The following is a 19,358-nucleotide window of genomic DNA, read 5'->3' on the forward strand; positions in this document are numbered from 1 at the left end:
AGTATCAAATGCTAGAAAGGATGTGAAGCAACCAGCACAGTCTCATACCGCAGGAGGTACTTGTTACAACCACTTTGGCAAACCAGTTCACAGCCTCTGCTGAAGCTGAATATATGTAAATCCTACTCTAGCCATTCCACTCATAGGTATATACTGAAAAGAAGTACATATGTACATGAATCAGAGGACATGTACAAGAACCTGTAATATCCTCAAAACAGAAATACTCCAAAAGCTCAATAATAGAATAGATAAACAAACTGGTGTGTTCTCACAACGGATATATAATACAGCAATGAAAATAAACGAACACTTTGCAACTCAGACAGATCTCACCAACATAATGTTGACTTAAAGACACCAGATTTTACCAGTGAGATGATTTCACTGACATGAAGCCCCTAGATAGGCATAGTGAGTGTGTGACTTTAGGATTCAGGATGGTGTTCAGCTGGGGAGGAAGGGGAGGTGACGGGGAGGGGGACATGTGGGAGGAAGGGTGTCTGGATGCTGGTCAAGCGCCAACTAGTTCTTGATCTGGGTAGTGATGACGTGGGTAAGTGCACTTTGGGAAAACCCACTCTGATGTGCACTGATGGTCTGTGCCTTTTTCTGTATGTCTGTTACACTTTAATGAAAACACGTCCACAAAAACAAAGCAAAAATAGGTGACCTGAAAGGAGAAGGCTGAATCAGGCCCTGAGGCTCTGCAACAGACTGGAGAGGGCAGGACAAACCTGGGGGGCGGTGGGGAGGAACGGGATACAGGGCAAAGGTGATCTCAAGGGTTTTCCACACTAACTGGGCCTTAAAACATCAGATTAAATACAACCATTTCCTTTATTTCTGCAACTAAAAAGGAGGAACCAGGTCCAAACGTTACAAAAAAATATCATCTTAGAAATGAGTACTGAAGGGGACTTCCTTGGTAGGCCTTCTAGTGCAGGGAGCATGGGTTCGATTCCTCGTCAGGAAGCTAAGGTCCTAAGTGCCTCTTGGCCAAAAAAATCAAACATAAAACAGAAGCAAAACTGTAACTAATTCAACAGAGACTTAAAAATAGCCTAGCCATACTCTAACAATCCTTCTAACAACTTTCCCCCCAAAGATTTTTCTATTTATTTAGGGAGAAGGGGAAAGAGAAAACCCTTTATAAAACCTCCAAGGGCAACATAACTTTAAAAGCAATGCAATTTCATTTAGTTTTTACCTCCTGATAACAGATACTCCATTTGTCTGCTTTAAGAATTAAAGAAATGCAGAACTCTTCCACAAGTGCAATATATTAAGCCAGTGAGAACAGAAGAGTAAGCGTAGGACTCTGTTATGCAAAAGAGAAAAAAGTGGAAAGATGAAACAAGGGGACGGTGAAAGACACATAAAGATATAGGCAGGCAAACCCATCGATAATAACACCAGAAATCTAGGTTAACTGCAAATGCATTATCCACACAGGGAGCAGCAACCAGAAAAGTTTCTGAAATAGTAAGAGAACGTAGCCTTTGGGGTACTGTAAAATCAAGTGACAGGTGTGCCACTATTTGTTAGTTACATAGCAACAAGGTCTAATCTTTGGTTAGCAGATTTCTTTCATCTGACTATGACAGTGAACGCCAAAGTCACTCAGTCGTGTCTGACTCTTTGCGACCCCAAGGACTATACAGTCCATGGAATTCTCCAGGCCAGAATACTGAAGTGGGTAGCCTTTCCCTTCTCCAGGGGATCTTCCCAATCTAGGGATCGAACCCAGGTCTCCCACATTGCAGGCAGATTCTTTACCAGCTGAGCCACAAGGGAAGCCTAACTTCATATACAGCTGACTATCAGTTCAGTTCAGTTCAGTCGCTCAGTCGTGTCCAACTCTTTGCGACCCCATGAATTGCAGCACGCCAGGCCTCCCTGTCCATCACCAACTCCCAGAGTTCACCCAGACCCACGTCCATCAAGTCAGTGATGCCATTCAGCCATCTCATCCTCTGTCGTCCCCTTCTCCTCCTGCCCCCAATCCCTCCCAGCATCAAAGTCTTTTCCAATGAGTCAACTCTTCTCATGAGGTGGCCAAAGTACTGGAGTTTCAGCTTTAGCATCATTCCTTCCAAAGAAATCCCAGGGTTGATCTCCTTCAGAATGGACTGGTTGGATCTCCTTGTAGTCCAAGGGACTCTCAAGAGTCTTCTCCAACACCACAGTTCAAAAGCATCAATTCTTTGGCACTCAGCCTTCTTCACAGTCCAACTCTCACATCTATACATGACCACTGGAAAAATCATAGCCTTAACTAGACGGACCTTAATTGGCAAAGTAATGTCTCTGCTTTTGAATATACTATCTAGGTTGCTCATAACTTTTCTTCCAAGGAGTAAGCGTCTTTTAATTTCATGGCTGCAATCACTATCTGCAGTGATTTTGGAGCCCCAAAAAAATAAAGTCTGACACTGTTTCCACTGTTTCCCCATCTATTTCCCATGAAGTGATGGGACCAGATGCCATGATCTTCATTTTCTGAATGTTGAGCTTTAAGCCAACTTTTTCACTCTCCTCTTTCACTTTCATCAAGAGGCTTTTTAGTTCCTCTTCACTTTCTGCCATAAGGGTGGTGTCAGCTACATATCTGAGGTTATTGATATTTCTCCCAGCAATTTTGATTCCAGCTTGTGTTTCTTCCAGTCCAGCGTTTCTCATGATGCACTCTGCATATAAATTAAATAAGCAGGGTGACAATAGACAGCCTTGACGTACTCCTTTTCCTATTTGGAACCAGTCTGTTGTTCCATGTCCAGTTCTAACTGTTGCTTCCTGGCCTGCATACAGATTTCTCAAGAGGCAGGTTAGGTGGTCTGGTATTCCCATCTCTTTCAGAATTTTCCACAGTTTATTGTGATCCACACAGTCAAAGGCTTTGGCATAGTCAATTAAGCAGAAATACCCACCTCATATACACTCCTAACCCAGATGTGGAGATGTCTCAAGCCTTAACCCTGGTTAGTGTCTGAAGCATATTCCAAAAAAGTACAAAACCATGAAATCAGGATCTAGTGCAGTCACCTTTGGATAATCACACACTTGCTTCACCTGCTTTGATCAGTATCCACCAGTGAGTGACATGTGTTTGAATGACTTGAGCCATTCTTTCTCATCACCATGTTAAGATACAGACTGGAGGGCCTCACCCCAGAGATTCTGACTTGGGAGCTTGGGTGGGGTGGGGGACACAAGAATTTGTACTTCTAACTTGTTCCCAGGATGATGTGGTGGCCCTGATCTCATACCCTGAAAACCATTATACCACAAGCACATTTGATTGCCCTTATTTTACGTTTCTCAGCAACAAGTATGTTGATCTGATAACATCGGTATTCAAAGCCCTGGGGCTTTCAAAGACTAAATGTATGGCAGAAATAGAAATAATGAGCCATGGGAAAAGAATGTAAATTGCACAGTCTGTTAATTTATACAACTTTCCCCCACGTTTCATGACACAGCTATGCTGTTTTTAGCCATAATGAATGTATTGCATAAATGGGAGTGTTATAGAAAAGGCTAAGGAACTTCAAAGGCAAGAGTAATGTGTACAGCACATACAGTTTTTGGAGCTCTGTCCTGCACTATATAAATTAAATTACTACCATAATCTCTCTGAGAAGCATTTAATAAGTCGCTGTACTAGATGATAAACTCTTTGAAGGCAGGGATATCTTTGTAAATATATTTAACAGTGCCAGAATGCAACAGACTCCCAGTAAAATACTAATTGCACAGAGGGATTCTCTTTAGTATCTACAGAGCACACTATATAGTTAATTTCTTTATCTTGTTTATAGTCTGCCTGGCTGCAAAGATGGCAGAATAGTGTCTCAAAAAAAGGTGTCTTAGTGAAGTCTGGATGCCAGTGTCTTTTACAGAATAGAGGTGGGGGTGTGAGGAAGTAAAGTAAAAAGATCATTAATCTTACAAATCTCCTGGAATGGCCAGCACTGGGGAGAGAATGTGTTCATTCTTCTTATAACCATTCACAAGTGGACAGGGTCAGGACAGTCTGCCCCTGTTTAAATGTAAATTCCACGAGGGCTGAAATTTTTGTTTGATTTGTTCACTATTCTATCTGTTGGGAATAGTCCCTGACCATTATAGGTAGTCAATATTTGTTTAAGGAAACTGTTGAATAAACCACAAATTAGCCACCTATTTTAAATACATGGGATATTTTTGCATAAAGATAGTGTATTTTACTTACTATTTAAAACTAGATGTTGCTTTTTTCTCTACAGAGTATGTATCTGTTTATAAGTGTATTATTAAAAGGATAACGGCTTAATTATCCATAAACCCTGATTATTGGTTTTATTTGTGACCACAGGCCCTGATTATTGGTTTTATTTGTGAACAGGACAACTGACACTAGCTCCCAGGTGTGAAATGCCAGCACACTTTTGTTCACTAATGGTTATAATCAAGGACTGCCCTACTTAACAACTGATTAGACTTGGGAACAACGGTAAAAGCAAAAACAACTGATGCATTGGTGGTTCTTCCTTAACTACGTATAACTCACAGCATGAAGGTAAGCACTTAAGTTCATTTGTCCTCTAATTTATCATCACAGGAGGATCGCTTGGAAGCCTTAAAAATACACATTCTTAGGCCTTAATTCACAGCAAACTGTGGAAAATTCTTCAAGAGATGGGAATACCAGACCACCTGACCTGCCTCCTGAGAAATCTGTATGCAGGTCAAGAAGCAACAGCTAGAACTGGACATGGAACAACAGACTGGTTCCAAATAGGAAAAGGAGTACATCAAGGCTGTATATTGTCGCTTTGCTTATTTAACTTATATGCAGAGTACATCATGAGAAATGCTGGACAGAATGAAGCACAAGCTGGAATCAAGATTGCAGGGAGAAACATCAGTAACCTCAGATATGTGGATGACACCACCATTATGGCAGAAAGGGAAGAGGAACTAAAAAGCCTCTTGATGAAAGTGAAAGTGGAGAGTGAAAAAGTTGGCTGAAAACTCGACATTCAGAAAACGAAGATCATGGCATCTGGTCCCATCGCTTCATGGCAAATAGATGGGGAAACAATGGAAACAGTGACAGACTTTATTTTCTTAGGTTCCAAAATGACTGCAGATGGTGACTGCAGCCATGAAATTAAAAGACCCTTGCTCCTTGGAAGTAAAGTTTTGACCAATCTAGACAGCATATTAAAAAGCAGAGACATTACTTTGCCAACAGAGGTCCATCGAGCCAAAACGTTGGTTCTTCCAGTAGTCATGTACGGATGTGAAAGTTGGACTATAAAGAAAGCTGAGCGCCAAAGAATTGATGCTTTTGAACTGTGGCATTGGAGAAGACTCTTGAGAGTCCCCTGGACAGCAAGGAGATCCAACCAATCCATCCTAAAGGAAACCAGTCCTGAATATTCATTGGAGGGACTGATGTTGAAGCTGAAACTCCAATTCTTTGGTTACCTGATGTGAAGAACTGACTCATTGGAAAAGACCCTGATGCTAGGAAAGATTCAAGGCGGGAGGAGAAGGGGATGACAGAAGATGAGATGGTTGGATGGTATCACTGACTCAATGGACATGAGTCTGAGTAAGCTCTGGGAGTTGGTGATGGACAGGGAAGCCTGGCCTGCTGCAGTCCATGGGGTTGCAGTCGGACACAACAGAGTGACTGAACTGAACTGAGGCCCTAATTCCAAAGGTTTTAATTTAACAGAATTGGGGTGATGCCTGAGTTGTGTGTGTTGGCAAAAATCTCCCCCAAGTGTGCACCCTCACTGAGAACTGCTCGAATCCAGCTGAATTATCATATTATTATGACTTCATCAAAATCCAGCTTCACACAGTCAAGAGCAAGAGGGAAAAGGCACCCAAATAGTGTTTCTGCAGCTGTGAACTTTGGCCCTCTGCAAGTGTGGATATTAATAATGATTCCTTGGTTCATGTCCCATCTCACTGAACCCCAAAAATGTGTATTCTAACAACCCCCAAAGGACACCCATGTTCCAAAGAGCTAAAGAACAATTCCATTAGCCCACAGCTCTCTTCCCACCCCACAAGTCGGTTGTCTCCTCCCTCATCTGTGGCCCCCTCTCCAGGCCCAGCTGTGTGTGTGTGTGTGTGCATGTGTGCGCGTGTGCATGTGTGTGTGTGTGGGGGGTGGGGGTGGGGGTAGTGGGACTCCTTGAAGTTGACCGACCCTCCTGGCCTTGAACCACTCAGAGGGACCTGCCTCCACACACTTCCCCAAGTAATCTAAAGTGGCTTTAATTACAAACAACTGAAATGAAGCTGTCAGCTTCATACTTTCAAAGGGGAACTGTGTGGCTGAGCTGTTTCATTTTCCTGGAGATTTCGTATTAATTCAATATGCTGCAATCTAGTTGTACCCATGGCAAATTAGATCTCTCCCCAGGAACTGTGTAAGAGGGTAATGAGCCAATAATATGGAATAAAAAGAGAAGATACATTAAAAGTGGTAAGTGCAGTATCTACTATTTTTCTGTCTGTAGAAAAACGTGAGTCTAGCTGTGTGTATGGCTAAACTGGAAGAAGTGAAAATGAAAGTCACTCAGTCATGTCCGACTCTTTGCAATCCTATGGACTATAGAGTTCAAGGAATTCTCCAGGCCAGAATATTGGAGTGAGTAGCCTTTCCCTTTTCCAGGAGATCTTCCCAACCCAGGGATCAAACCCAGGTCTCTCGCACTATAGGCAGATTCTTTACCAGCTGAGCCACAAGGGAAGCTCAAGAATACTGGAGTGGGTGACCTATCCATTCTCCAGTGGATCTTCCTGACCCAGAAATCAAACTGGGGTCTCCTGCACTGCAGGCGGATTCTTTACCAACTGAGCTATCACAGAAGCCCAAGAATGTAGTCAGGGTGCTCTTGGATCACACATGAAGAGACACTAGCTTTCTTTCTTACATGAAGTATAGGGCATTTTCCCTTTCTTAAAAATGGATCAATATTTGATTTATTTGGTCATTCTAGGACATGAATTAAAAAAATTTTTTTCAACTGATATAGTTGATTTAAAATGCTGTGTTAGTTCAAGTGTCCATCAAAGTGATTCATATATATATGTATCTTTTTTAGGTTCTTTTACACTATAGGGTATTACAAGATATTGACTACAGTTCCCTGTGCTACATAGAATGTCCTTGTTTATCTAGCTTACATATAGTAGTGAATTAATCCCAAACTCCTACCTTATCCCTCCCCATCCTTTCCCCTTTGGTAACTGTAATATTATTTTCTTGTCTGTGAGTCTCTTTCTGTTTTATAAGCAAGTTCACTAGTAGCATTCTTAAAGATACACATATAAGTGATATCATATAATATTTGTCTTTCTCTGTCAGACTGACTTCACTTAGTATGATCATAGGTCCATCCGTGTTGCTGCAAACGGCATCATTTCATTTTCTTTTTATGGCTGAGTAATATCCAATTGTGTAATATACCACATCTTTTTTATGCATGCCTTTGTCAGTGGGCTTTTAGGTTGCTTCACGTCTTGGCTGGTGTAAACAGTGCTACTATGAACTAGGGGAGCACAGCACATGTATTTTGAAATGGAAGAGAGGACAGACACACACGCAAGATTCGCCTCATAAAGAGAGGAGAAGAGGCAACCGGGTGTCGCAGAATCTGAGACAGTCTGAATCTGTACAAACTTCTCATCTTGACCTGCTGCCCAAAGGAAACCACGAACAAATGTGCTGCAACCTGGCTATTCACATTCCCAGCTGCGGTCAAGCTTGACAGGAGACGATGCTAGATGACTCGTTTCCAAAAAGGGCACTAGTTACGGTGGGCGCCACTCTGCAGAGGAGGAGCTATATCTGCTTGTTGATCTTGGGAAGGGATGACCCCTACAGGACAGGGTACCCTGCAGATTAGAAGTCAACACCCCAACTCGTGAAGCTATGAGGGCCTGGGAAACCGTTCTGCAATTTCTGGGTCATGAACGAGGCCACCACCTCCTACAGAAAACATCTGTCGGCCACTCTGTACCACTGAGAGCTGCTGAAGAAAACACTTGGAGTCCCCTACTACCCAGGCATGACAGAGAGGGGTGGATTTTATAGAGCCTGGGAAGGTATTTTCAGGAGGGGGAGAACAGCAATTAGTCACTTGTCAAGCGGCTATGGCAATATCTGCCCAAAGGCTGGAAGCTGGCCTGATACCAAGGGGAGGGAAGCTGATTGGGTTTCTTCTGATTACTTGTACAGATAACAAACAATCTTTTGGGTGACAGATGATGTGGAGGATAACGATTAGGGAGGACTCCCCTCACTGTGTGCAGCACTAGCCGATTCTGTCTGATACTGGCCCTGCACTTTAGGAGGGCTCCGAAGACACTAATTATAAAGGACTGAGGGGAAAAGAAGTGCAGCAGGAATGATGAAGTTGGCAAAGGGGATATCCAAGTGACTGCTGTAAAGAAAACTGTTCACCTATAGGAGGGAGATAGTGAATAAGGGCAAGAACACATGGACACATAAGTGAAAGTGAAGTTGCTCAGTTGTGTCCGACTCTTCGCAACCCGTGGACTGTAGCCCACCAAGCTCCTCCGTCCATGGGATTCTCCAGGCAAGAATAATGGAATGGGGTGCCATTTGGGAAATGACTGGTTAGGCCTACCCAGCAGATGAGACCTCAGGGGTCATGGTGGACCCCAAGCTGAATAAGTCTACAATGTTGAACTAGTTAATAGGGAGCTGCTGCTGCTGCTGCTGCTAAGTCGCTTCAGTTGTGTCCAACTCTGTGTGACCCCACAGACAGAAGCCCACCAGGCTTCCCCGTCCCTGAGATTCTCCAGGCAAGAACACTGGAGTGGGTTGCCATTTCCTTCTCCAATGCATGAAAGTGAAAAGTGAAAGTGAAGACGCTCAGTCATGTCCGACTCTTAGTGACCCCATGGACTGCAGCCCACCAGGCTCCTCCGTCCATGGAATTTTCCAGGCAAGAGTACTGGAGTGGGGTGCCACTGCCTTCTCCAAATAGGGAGCGAACAAGATGTAACTATGAATATTATTATTTTATCAAGCATAGCTGAGAAGAGTGTCATGTCCAGAATTGGCATCTAAAAAGGATAAAGAAAAAGCAGGAAACTCGAGGAGCAAAGTTTCTTGGGAGATACATGTTTACTGAAGGAAAAGTAGCAAGATGAGTACACTCAATGATAGAAAGCTCTTTAAGAAGGAAACAACAGAAACCCTTTCATCTTAAAAGTACATCTATAGTTTGCAATACCTTTGATAACCTTTTTTTTTTTCAAACCCTCAACAAACACAGAAATAACCATTTAGTAAGGGGACTAGGTATTAATCAGTTACAGATAGGTGGCAGTGGTGGTAAAGAGTCTGCCTGCCAGTTCAAGAGTCCCAAGAGATATGGGCTCAATCCCTGGGTTGGGAAGATCCCCTGGAGAAAGGAATGGAAACCCACTCCAGTATTCTTGCCTAAAAATCCCATGCCAGGCTCCTCTGTCCATGGGGGTCACGAAGAGTCGGACACAACTGAGCAAATGAGCATATGAATCTAAGGGACAAGCTTGGTGAAACAGTAGGACTGCCAAAGGCCCTATGGCTGGTCAATGACAGAACTGAGCCTTGAACCTGAATCTCAGGATCCAAATCTATTTCCCCTACATTTCTCTCTGGACTTGCCTGGAGGTGAAGGGCTATTACCATATATATGGTGTTACATTATTTTCAAACTGTCTCTTATTGGCACAAACATGTTTCATAATCTTAGACTTGAAAAATCCTCAATCTTTAGAAAAGACAGCTCAGAAAAACCTGCAGCCAGAGGAATTTCAGATAGGCAGATACAGGACAAAATTTTGACGAGTGAGGGGACTGACAGATTACTCTGAAAGATTATGGAATCTCTCTCCTTGCTATTAATGACCTCTGCATCAAGAAATCCAATATCTGGGGCTTGATGAGAGCTCTCATTTTCTCAATGTTGAAATTTCAGCCACAGTGGTTCTGATTTTCACAGTCTTTGAGGTAAGCTGAATATCACCAATGTTCTGGCTAAAATAATCACCCACTCTCATAAGCTTTCATAAGAAATGGAAATGGGGCAAGACAGGCCAGATCACCCGGAGTTCTGATGTGTTGAAGCAAAATAAAATAGAACCCTGATGTTCATGGTGTGTGGGACCACAAAGCAACAATTATCAAAGAAAATGATTCATAAACATGCTAAGTAGAGCCAACTATGTGTTGGAGAGGAGTCCTGGGGAATTTTAGAGGCTTCACTTTAAAGCCTAAGTCCATTAAACTTAGAAAAATAATTCAGTCTGACTCTAAGAAAAAAATGTAGGAGAGAGACATTAATTGTTAGTAATTTAAAGAGATTCCAGGCAGAAGAGGTTTAAGAGGGAAACATTACAGATAAAGACAACAGAATAATCTCTAAACAAAGAAGGAAGGCCCATTTTTCACCCAGGGTGCCAAGAAGGCAGAAAACAAAATTTAAACTCATAAGCTCTAACATATCACACAAAAGCACTCATACATAGATTGTTGCTATGCTAGGGTAATTGGAGGCACTTCTTAATCTTCCACGTAAACTGCGTATAAGGAGTCCTTCTTTACCCTACTCTCAAGAAACATACACCTGTTCTGGCATGAATAGATAACTTATTAGGTCAACCAGAAGAAAAAACTCATTCATGAAATTAAACTGTACTAACATCTGTGGGCAGCCATTTTTCCTGGCCTTTAATCACTGGCTCTAGTGAAGGTAAGATACTGACCAACTTATATCCAGATTTTGAATGATATTTGTAGATGAGCTGTTATAAAGGATCCCCATGTTATATTCTGCAGGATAAAAAATCTTATGTAGACGTGACTTTACTGAAAAACTCATGCCATACAAGGACTTCATGCTGCTGCTAAGTCGCTTCAGAAGTGTCCGACTCTGTGCGACCCCATAGACAGCAGCCCACCAGGCTCCTCCGTGCCTAGGATTCTCCAGGCAAGAATACTGGAGTGAGTTGCCATGTCCTTCTCCAATGCATGAAAGTGAAAGTGAAGTCTCTCAGTCGTGTCCGACTCCTAGGGACCCCCTGGACTGCAGCCTACCAGGCTCCTCCGTCCCTTGGATTTTCCTGGCAAGAGTACTCGAGTGGGGTGCCACTGCCTTCTCCCACAAGGACTTTATGGTCACTCTTAAATACGCACTTACATATAAAAGCACTGTAGCTCTGGGCAAATACTGACACATTTATACAGTAAGCTTTGGAACACAGTAGTCGTTTTCCAGAGGAGTCAGGAGTTAAGGATTTATGCTATTTTCAAACTGGTTTATTTGTAAGGACCTTGAGACATCAGGAAAAAGTGGGAAGACTAAGGAAGAAACTAATTTGCTCATCAAAATGTACTGAGCATCCATAATGCTGGTGCATTGAGCATCTATCTTTTATGCTCATAGTATAGTGTGGCACATACTATGCAAAGGTGCTCAGAATGAACACACTGGGTAAGAAATCCGCTTATACTGGAGGGCAGTAAAAATGTGTGTGAGATGGCCAAGAGGTATTTGAAAAGATGCTCCACGTCATTCATTTATCCCTCCTTATTCATGCTCAGTCATGTCCAACTCTTTGCAACCCCCTGGACTGTAACTCGCCAGGCTCCTACCTCCTTGGAATCTTCCAGGCAAGAATACTGGAGTGGGTTGCCATTTCCTCCTCCAAGGGATCTTCCCAGCTCAGGGATAGAACCTGCATCTTTTCCATTTGCAGGTGGATTCTTTACCAACTGAGCCACCTACAAAGCCCAATTAATTGTTACAGAAATACAAATCAAAATGGTCAGAATGGCCATCATCAAAAAACTTACAAAGAATAAATGCTGGAGAGGGTGTGGAGAAAAGGGAAACTCTCTTGCACTTTGGTGGGAATGTAAATGCATACAGCCATTTTAGAGAACTGTATGGAGTTCCTTAAAAAATTACAAATAGAACTTTAAAAAGTTAAAAATATAACCCAGCAATCACACTACTGGCATATGCCCTGAGAAAATCATAATTCAAAAAGATACATATCTCCCAACATTCACTGTAGCACTATTTACAACAGCCAGGACATGGAAACAACCTGTGTCTACTGACAGATGAATGCATAAGTAAGATGCGGACTTTATTTTCTTGGGCTCCAAAATCACTGCAGATGGTGACTGCAGCCATGAAATTAAAAGATCCTTGCTCCTTGGAAGAAAAGCTAAGATCAACCTAGACAGCATATTAAAAAACAGAGACATTAGTTTGCCGACAAAGGTCTGTCTAGTCAAAGCTATGGTTTTTCTAGTAGTCATGTATGGATGTGAGAGTTGGACCATAAAGAAAGATGAGTGCTGAAGAACTGATGCTTTTGAACTGTGGTGTTGGAGATTCTTGAGAGTCCCTTGGACTGCAAGGAGATCAAACTAGTCAATCCTAAAGGAAATCAGTCCTGAATATCAGTACTGGAAGGACTGATGCTGAAGCTGAAGCTCCAATACTTTGGCTACCTGATGCAAAGAACTGACTCATCTGAAAAGACCCTGATGCTGGGAAAGACTAAAGGCAGGAGAAGGGGATGACAGGATGAGATGGTTGGATGGCATCACCAACTTTATGGACATGAGTTTGAGTAAACTCTGGGAGTTGGTGATTGACAGGGAGACTTGGCATGCTGCAGTCCATGGGGTCACAAAGAGTTGGACACGACTGAGTGACTGAACTGAACTGAACTGAGCAGGAGAACGGGACGACGGAGGATGAGATGGCTGGATGGCATCACGGACTCGATGGACGTGAGTCTGAGTGAACTCCAGGAGTTGGTGATGGACAGGGAGGCCTGGCGTGCTGCGATTCATGGGGTCACAAAGAGTCAGACACGACTGAGTGACTGAACTGAACTGAACTGAACATCTTATACAATGGAATATTACCAGCCGTAAAAAGGAGCAAAATGAAATTGGGTCATTTGTAGAGATGTGGATGGACCTAGAGTTGGTCATGCAGAGTGAAGTAACCCAGAAAGAGTAAAACAAATTATTGTATATTAACACATGCATGTGGAATCAAGAAAAATGGAACATGACTCTAGTTCCAGGGCAGGGATGGAGACACAGAAGTAGATAACGTAGGCGTGGACACAGCGGGGAAGGAGAGAGTGGGATGAACTGGGCGATGAGGTTGACATGCATACGCTGTGCTGTGCTCAGTCACACCTGACTCTGCGATCCCAGGACTATAGCCCTCCAGGATACTCTGACAATGGGATTTTCCAGGCAAGAATGCTGGAGTGAGTTGCCATCCCCTCTCTCCAGGGGATCTTCCTGACCCAGGGATTGAACCTGTGTCTCCTGCATTGACAGGCAGATTCTTCACCGCTGAGCCACCTGGGAAGCCCGTGAGAACAGGAAGCACGTGGCCGCTGTGGCATGGCACAGGGAGCTCAGTTCAGTGCCCTGTGATGACCTAAATGGGTGGGACTGGGGAGTGGGAGGGAGGTCTCAGAGGGAGGGGCACACACGTTATACAAAGGGCTGATCCATTCTGTTGCACAGCAGAAACTAACAAAACATTGTAAAGCAATTACACTCCAATTAAAAAAAAAAAACAAACTTTGAATTTGTAATTAATAAACCTTCCGAAGCCTCTCCCCAAATGTATATGTGATCACATGTTGTTTTTCAGTCACACAGTCATGTCCGACTCTGGGACCCCATGGACTGCAGCACACCAGGCTTCCCTGTCCCTCACCATCTCCCCGAAGTTTGCCTAGGTTCGTGTCCATTGCATCGGTGATGCCATCCAGCCATCTCTTCCTTTGACGATCTCTTTTCCTACACTCAATCTTTCCCAGCGTCAAGGACTTTTCCAATGAGTCGGCTGTTGGCATCAGATGACCAAAGTACTGGAGCTTCAGCTTCAGCATCAGTTCTTCCAACAAGTATTCAGGGTTGATTTCCCTTAAGACTGACTGGTTTGAACTCCCTGCTGTCCAAGGGACTTTCAGGAGTCTTCCCCAGCAACACAGTTCAAGGGCATATTATTTGGCGCTCTGCTTTCTTTACAGTCCAGCTCTCATAATCATATGTGATCACTGGGAAGACCACAGCCTTGACTATAGGGACCTTTGTTGGCAGAGTACTATCTGCTTCTCAATATACTGACTAGGTTTGTCATCGTTTTCCTGCCAAGAAGCAACTGTCCTCTGATTTCACGGTTTTTGCAGTGATTCTGGAGCCCAAGAAGAGGAAGTCTGTCACTGCTTCCACCTTTTTCCCTTCTACTTGAAGTGCAGTAATGGGGCTGGATGCCACGATCTTAGTTTTTTAATATTTAGTCTTAACCCGGCTCTTTCATTCCTCCTTCACCCTCATCAAGAGACTCTTTAGCTCCTCTTTGCTTTCTGTCATTAGAGTGGTATCATCTGCATATCTGAGATTGTTGATGTTTCTCCCGCCTATCTTGATTCCAGCTTGTAACTCATCCAGTCCAGCATTTCTCATGATGTGCTCCGCATATCGGTTAAACAAACAGGGTGACAGCAGACAGCCCTGTCATAATCCTTTCTCAATCTTGAACCAATCAGTTGTTCCATACAGGGTTCTAACTGTTGCTTCTTGACCTGCATACAGTTCCTCAGGAGACAGGTAAGAGGGATTGGTATTCCCATCTCTTTAAGAGCTTTCCACAGTTTGTTATGATCCACATAGTCAAAGGTTTTAGTGTAGTTGATGAAACAGCAGCAGATGCTCTTCTGGAATTCTCTTGCTTTCTCTATGATTCAGCAAATGTTGGCAATTTGATCTCTGATTCCTGTCTTTTCTAAACCCAGCTTGGACGCTTGGACATCTGGAAGTTCTTGGTTCACATAATGCTGAAGCCTAACATGCAAGATGTTAAGCACGACCTTACTAGTATTCCTGTGGCCACTGCTGGGTCTTCCAGATTTGCTGACATAAGTGTGTGCAACACCTTGACAGCATCATCCTTTCGGGTTCTGAACAGCTCTCTTGGAATTCCATTGCATCTACTAGCTTTATTAACAGCAGTGCTTCCTAAGGCCCACTTGACTTCACACCCCAGAATGCCTGGCTCTGGCTGACACACCACCCACAATGCGTAGTCACATAAGTGGATACTAATTGGCGTGAGTGCTCTGAGGAGGTCTATGGGAAGCAGGACAGCTGGTAATAAGGGGTGGGGAACAGAAGTCTGGACACTCAAAACAGGTCAGGTCAGGATGTTACAAACGAGACGTGTGCAAGTCCAAGGTGGGGTTTTTAACAATTTTTTTTTTTTTTTTTGCCACATTGTGCAGCATTTGGGATATTAGTTCCCCAACCAGGGATGGAATCCCCCTACAGTGGAAGCGCAGAGTCTTAACCACTGGGGACTGCCAGGGAATTCGCTTTAGCATTATAATACGTGGTCATGAACTTAGTTCTGCCATCAGCAGTGGCCGGTGGTCAGCAGGATGAGTTCTGTAAACTAAGGAAGTCTTCAGTCACCACACAGACACTGCCTACTTCCAAGACCAGAACTCTAAGACAAAGCAAACCCAGCTGATAAGAGTATACTAAACCTGACACTATCTTCACCTTTCCTATGCTCACCATGAATCATTTTTCTGAGTTGTTTAAGACCTGTAAGTGAAACACCCATTACAAAAACAAATTTCGTTTTAAAAGATCTCTCCCTAAATTTCCAAGCTTCATAGACAATGTATATTATAGCAGTAACACTTAAGAGCAATTAATACTTTTTAATTGTAGAAAGCTTGCAATGTGTATGGCTCCTCTCAATGACATCCAGATAGAATAACCCTATGTAATTACCAACCTACATTATAAGCAGTTCTCATGGGAGGGCCACACAAAACCTGCACAGCCTTCAACAGGCAGACTGGAGGACAGAGGCAGTAGGAACACAGCCCAGGCAGAAATGTGCAGTGGAGCTTAATCACTGTAATTTAGATTTTGTCACCAAGTCCCAGGTACAAGCTCTTTTATGCACTGTCAAGAGATCTCCACATTAATTGCTCTTCCTGTCTTCCGAGGACACAAACACTCTAATTTGCAGTGATTTTAGTTTCTCAAGCAATGTGCATTTGGTGGCTAAGTCCCCCCTTTCCTCCAGCAAAGGAAGTCTGCTAAAGCTCTGATTATCCAGCTCCCTCTGCCAAGATCAACAAACTGGAGTCACAAAGCATCCATATTTACCGGAGTCGCAAATGAATGTGACTCAACCTACCAGTGGGTGGGAAGCCCTGCCATCCTCCCTGAAAGGCCACATTCTTCCCGAGCAACCTTGACTTTCAACAGAAGAGCTATTTCTAAATGATGATTTCAATGATTTCTGCATGGTCAGTTGGAAGCAGAAAACGCAGCTAATCGTTTAAGACCTTCAGGCAGCCGCAGTCAGCACATTCAGACGATGCTAACCCAGGTGCCGACTTTCCAGAGGGTGTTTCGTACCTCCCCTGGGATTTGGTAGATCTGTTAGATCGGACAGCCCACGTTCTATGCTTTGGCTTCAGAGGCCCAGCACTTTTTAACTTTATTCCAGAGTGATGCCATTCTAGACAAGACCTGTGACTTTCTCCTGCCATCCAATTAGATCAGAGATACATTCCCCAGATAGAGGACTATTTCAAAAAAGACTGTCTTTTCAGAATGAAGAACTGAAAACCGAATCTAGGAGTCAAGTGAACCTGAAAACCACAGAGGGACTATTGTGAAATGTTCTGAGTCAGTGCACAGGCTGTGCTTAATGAGACAGTGGGTGTGCCAGAAACAAGCCAGTCACATACCTGAGTTGAGCGACTCTACGTCTATATTATACTATCATGGTGTTTGATGCCTGGCTTTCTGTTTTCCAAACACTTCCTTAATCCATCTGTACCAAACGTTCTGTTTTCTGTATTATGGACAGGAAATTGGATGCATGTTACCCAAGAATCCTGAGATGACTTTCCCAACTGCTTTTCTGCTTAGGGGACCATGCAGTTACCAGGCCTGTCACAATCCCTTTTATACTGCAACGTGGTAGTGGTAAACAGAGATAAAAGTCAGGAAATGCTTCATACCATCAATGTTTTAAAAGATGGGAAGTGTGTGCATCTTATCAGTAGCAATACAGACAACAGAAGAAGTTGACTATTTAACTGATCAAGTGAAACAAACCCAAATTAAGTCAAGGATGTCCTCTCTCGTGAAGATTACCCGGGGTTTCCTGACAGATTATGTGCCTGGATTCCCACTGGAAAAGCAAAACTAAACTCAACTTCCCTGATGCTTTTCTTTAGGGTGTAAGAGAGGACTGGAAGACGGCAAGGTTAGACGCTATCACACAGGCTGATCAATGACTGACAACAAAAGAAGGTAAAAGGAGAAACCACCACAGAGATTAACAGGCCCCCAAAGATGGTGATGAATGTTTCCTCCCTAAAAGGACAAATATCTTGTCATATATTGGACTGTAGGCCCAAACGCCAAAGAGGAAATGAAAAACAGTATTTATCCTGCCTATCAGTGTGATCGCTGAGGATACAGAGGAATATGTACGTTTCTATTCTGAAAGGTAGATGGGCTGCGTCTAATTTTAGCCATGCTTTCCTGTTGGACACCCCTCGCCCTCAACACATCACTGTCGGGAGCCAATTACTGAAAACAGATTGCTGTGCAAACATTGGATAAGCGATGTCCTCTGATAGAGAGCGTTATGCCCTGTTAGTCTTGGAAAAGACCCCTCCCTTTCAAAAATATGGTTCAGATTTTCTTACTGTCTTTAAAAGACTGTCTCATTCTACCTTCTCTATCACTAGCACGAAGCCACAGGACAAAATTCTCCTCTTATTCTGGTATGCAGTTAGGCACACTTTTATAAAATCAAATACAGCTACCAAAAAAGCAGATCTGCAAACTTTTCTCACAGTTTAAAATAATGCACTAGGATGGTAGAAATAAAGCGTATGGATGGTAAATAAATATATAAAAATTAACCACCATTGTGCAAAAGATGGCCCTCCCTCCTTTTTTTAAAAAAAATATACTCTTGATGGAAGGAAAGTGAGAAGAGGCCAGAAACTGGACACAAGAGGCGGGGAGTGGGTGGGGCGGTTACCTGGTGTGGGAAGCAGCATCGTTGATACTGAACGTGGGGTTCTCCCTGCTCAGAGGGCTTGAGCCGGCCTGGCTCTTGGTGTGGATGTCCAAGCTCAAGGAGGACTCGGTTTTCCGGTCCAGGCCGTGGCTCTCTGCCTCTAAAGTCCGATCTGCCAGGGAGATGACTTCGCTGGAACTGTGCCACAGCGGGGCCACTTTCTCCTTGCCCGGCCCCGAGCGCGGCGACGAGGTGGCCGCCCCCAGGGAGGCTGTGCTGCCGTGGCTGGGGCCGTACGAGGTGGTGTCGATGCCGCTGTCCGCGGAGGTGCCCTGCAGGTAGTTGTAGCTGTTGAGCTCGGCCTCGGTGCGGTCCCCGTCGTACCACTTCTCATCGCTGTGGGCGCTCGACGCATTGCTGGACAGGGTATTGCTGCTGGAGTGGCTCGAGTAGTGGCTGTCGGACTGCAAGGAAAGCAGGGTTCCTTAACGACAGGCTGGGCTTCTTGAAGAGCGGGAAACAAATACCGGGGGAATGACTGTGAAACGTGTCTTCCTAGGGGGTTCGAGAGACACAAAAACGCCTCTCTGATGACTAAAAGCAAGGCGGGGGTACCTGGAAAAACCTATTCAGAAGATTTCACGGCAGGACGTGCTGGAAACTTTGCTGTTTTATAATCCACTTTTCATTATTTCATTTGCTTAGCTTATGCTGAAGCAACTATAGCATTGAGGGAGTCTTAATCACGGGAAAAAAATAAAACCACCCTAAACTGTCAGTGGATGTGTGCCTAGTCAGTTGCTCAGCTGTATTTGACTCTTTGCAACACTATGGACTGTAGCCTGCCAGGCTCCTCTGTCCATGGGATTCTCCAGGCAAGAACACTGGCGTGGGTTGCCATTCCCTTCTCCAGGGGATCTTCCCGACCCAGGGATCGAATCTGGGTCTCCTGCACTGCAGGTGGAACTTTACCATCTGTGCCACCAGCGAAGTCAAAACTGTCATTAGAGTCTTCTAATATCTCAGTTTTAAAATAGAAAGTGATACTTCAAGGGGCTTTTAATTAGAAAGACCGTATTGATCAGAGTTAACAGAAGGCAGAATATAAGACTTTTTCTTAGAAAGAAAAGATATCTTTTCTTTCTTCAGATAGCATCTATTTAGGAGACAGCTTTTTTAAGGAGTGCTAAGAGGTAAAATTTATACAGATGTGTTGAGAAA

General features: G+C 43.7%; 1 protein-coding gene across 6 annotated transcripts in view; it reads right to left on the bottom strand.

Annotated features, from left to right (window-relative positions):
• The window catches only part of SIPA1L1 (signal induced proliferation associated 1 like 1), a 383,207-nt gene that overhangs the window by 20,226 nt on the left and 343,623 nt on the right, over window positions 1-19,358 (bottom strand). For all 6 annotated transcript variants that reach the window (XM_018054010.1, XM_005686032.3, XM_005686031.3 and 3 more), the window contains one exon: window positions 18,159-18,601. In XM_018054010.1, the coding sequence (XP_017909499.1) occupies window positions 18,159-18,601 (443 nt within the window). The remainder of the gene's footprint in view (window positions 1-18,158; window positions 18,602-19,358) is intronic.

Source organism: Capra hircus, chromosome 10, assembly GCF_001704415.2.
Source record: "Capra hircus breed San Clemente chromosome 10, ASM170441v1, whole genome shotgun sequence".
NCBI lineage: Eukaryota > Metazoa > Chordata > Mammalia > Artiodactyla > Bovidae > Capra > Capra hircus.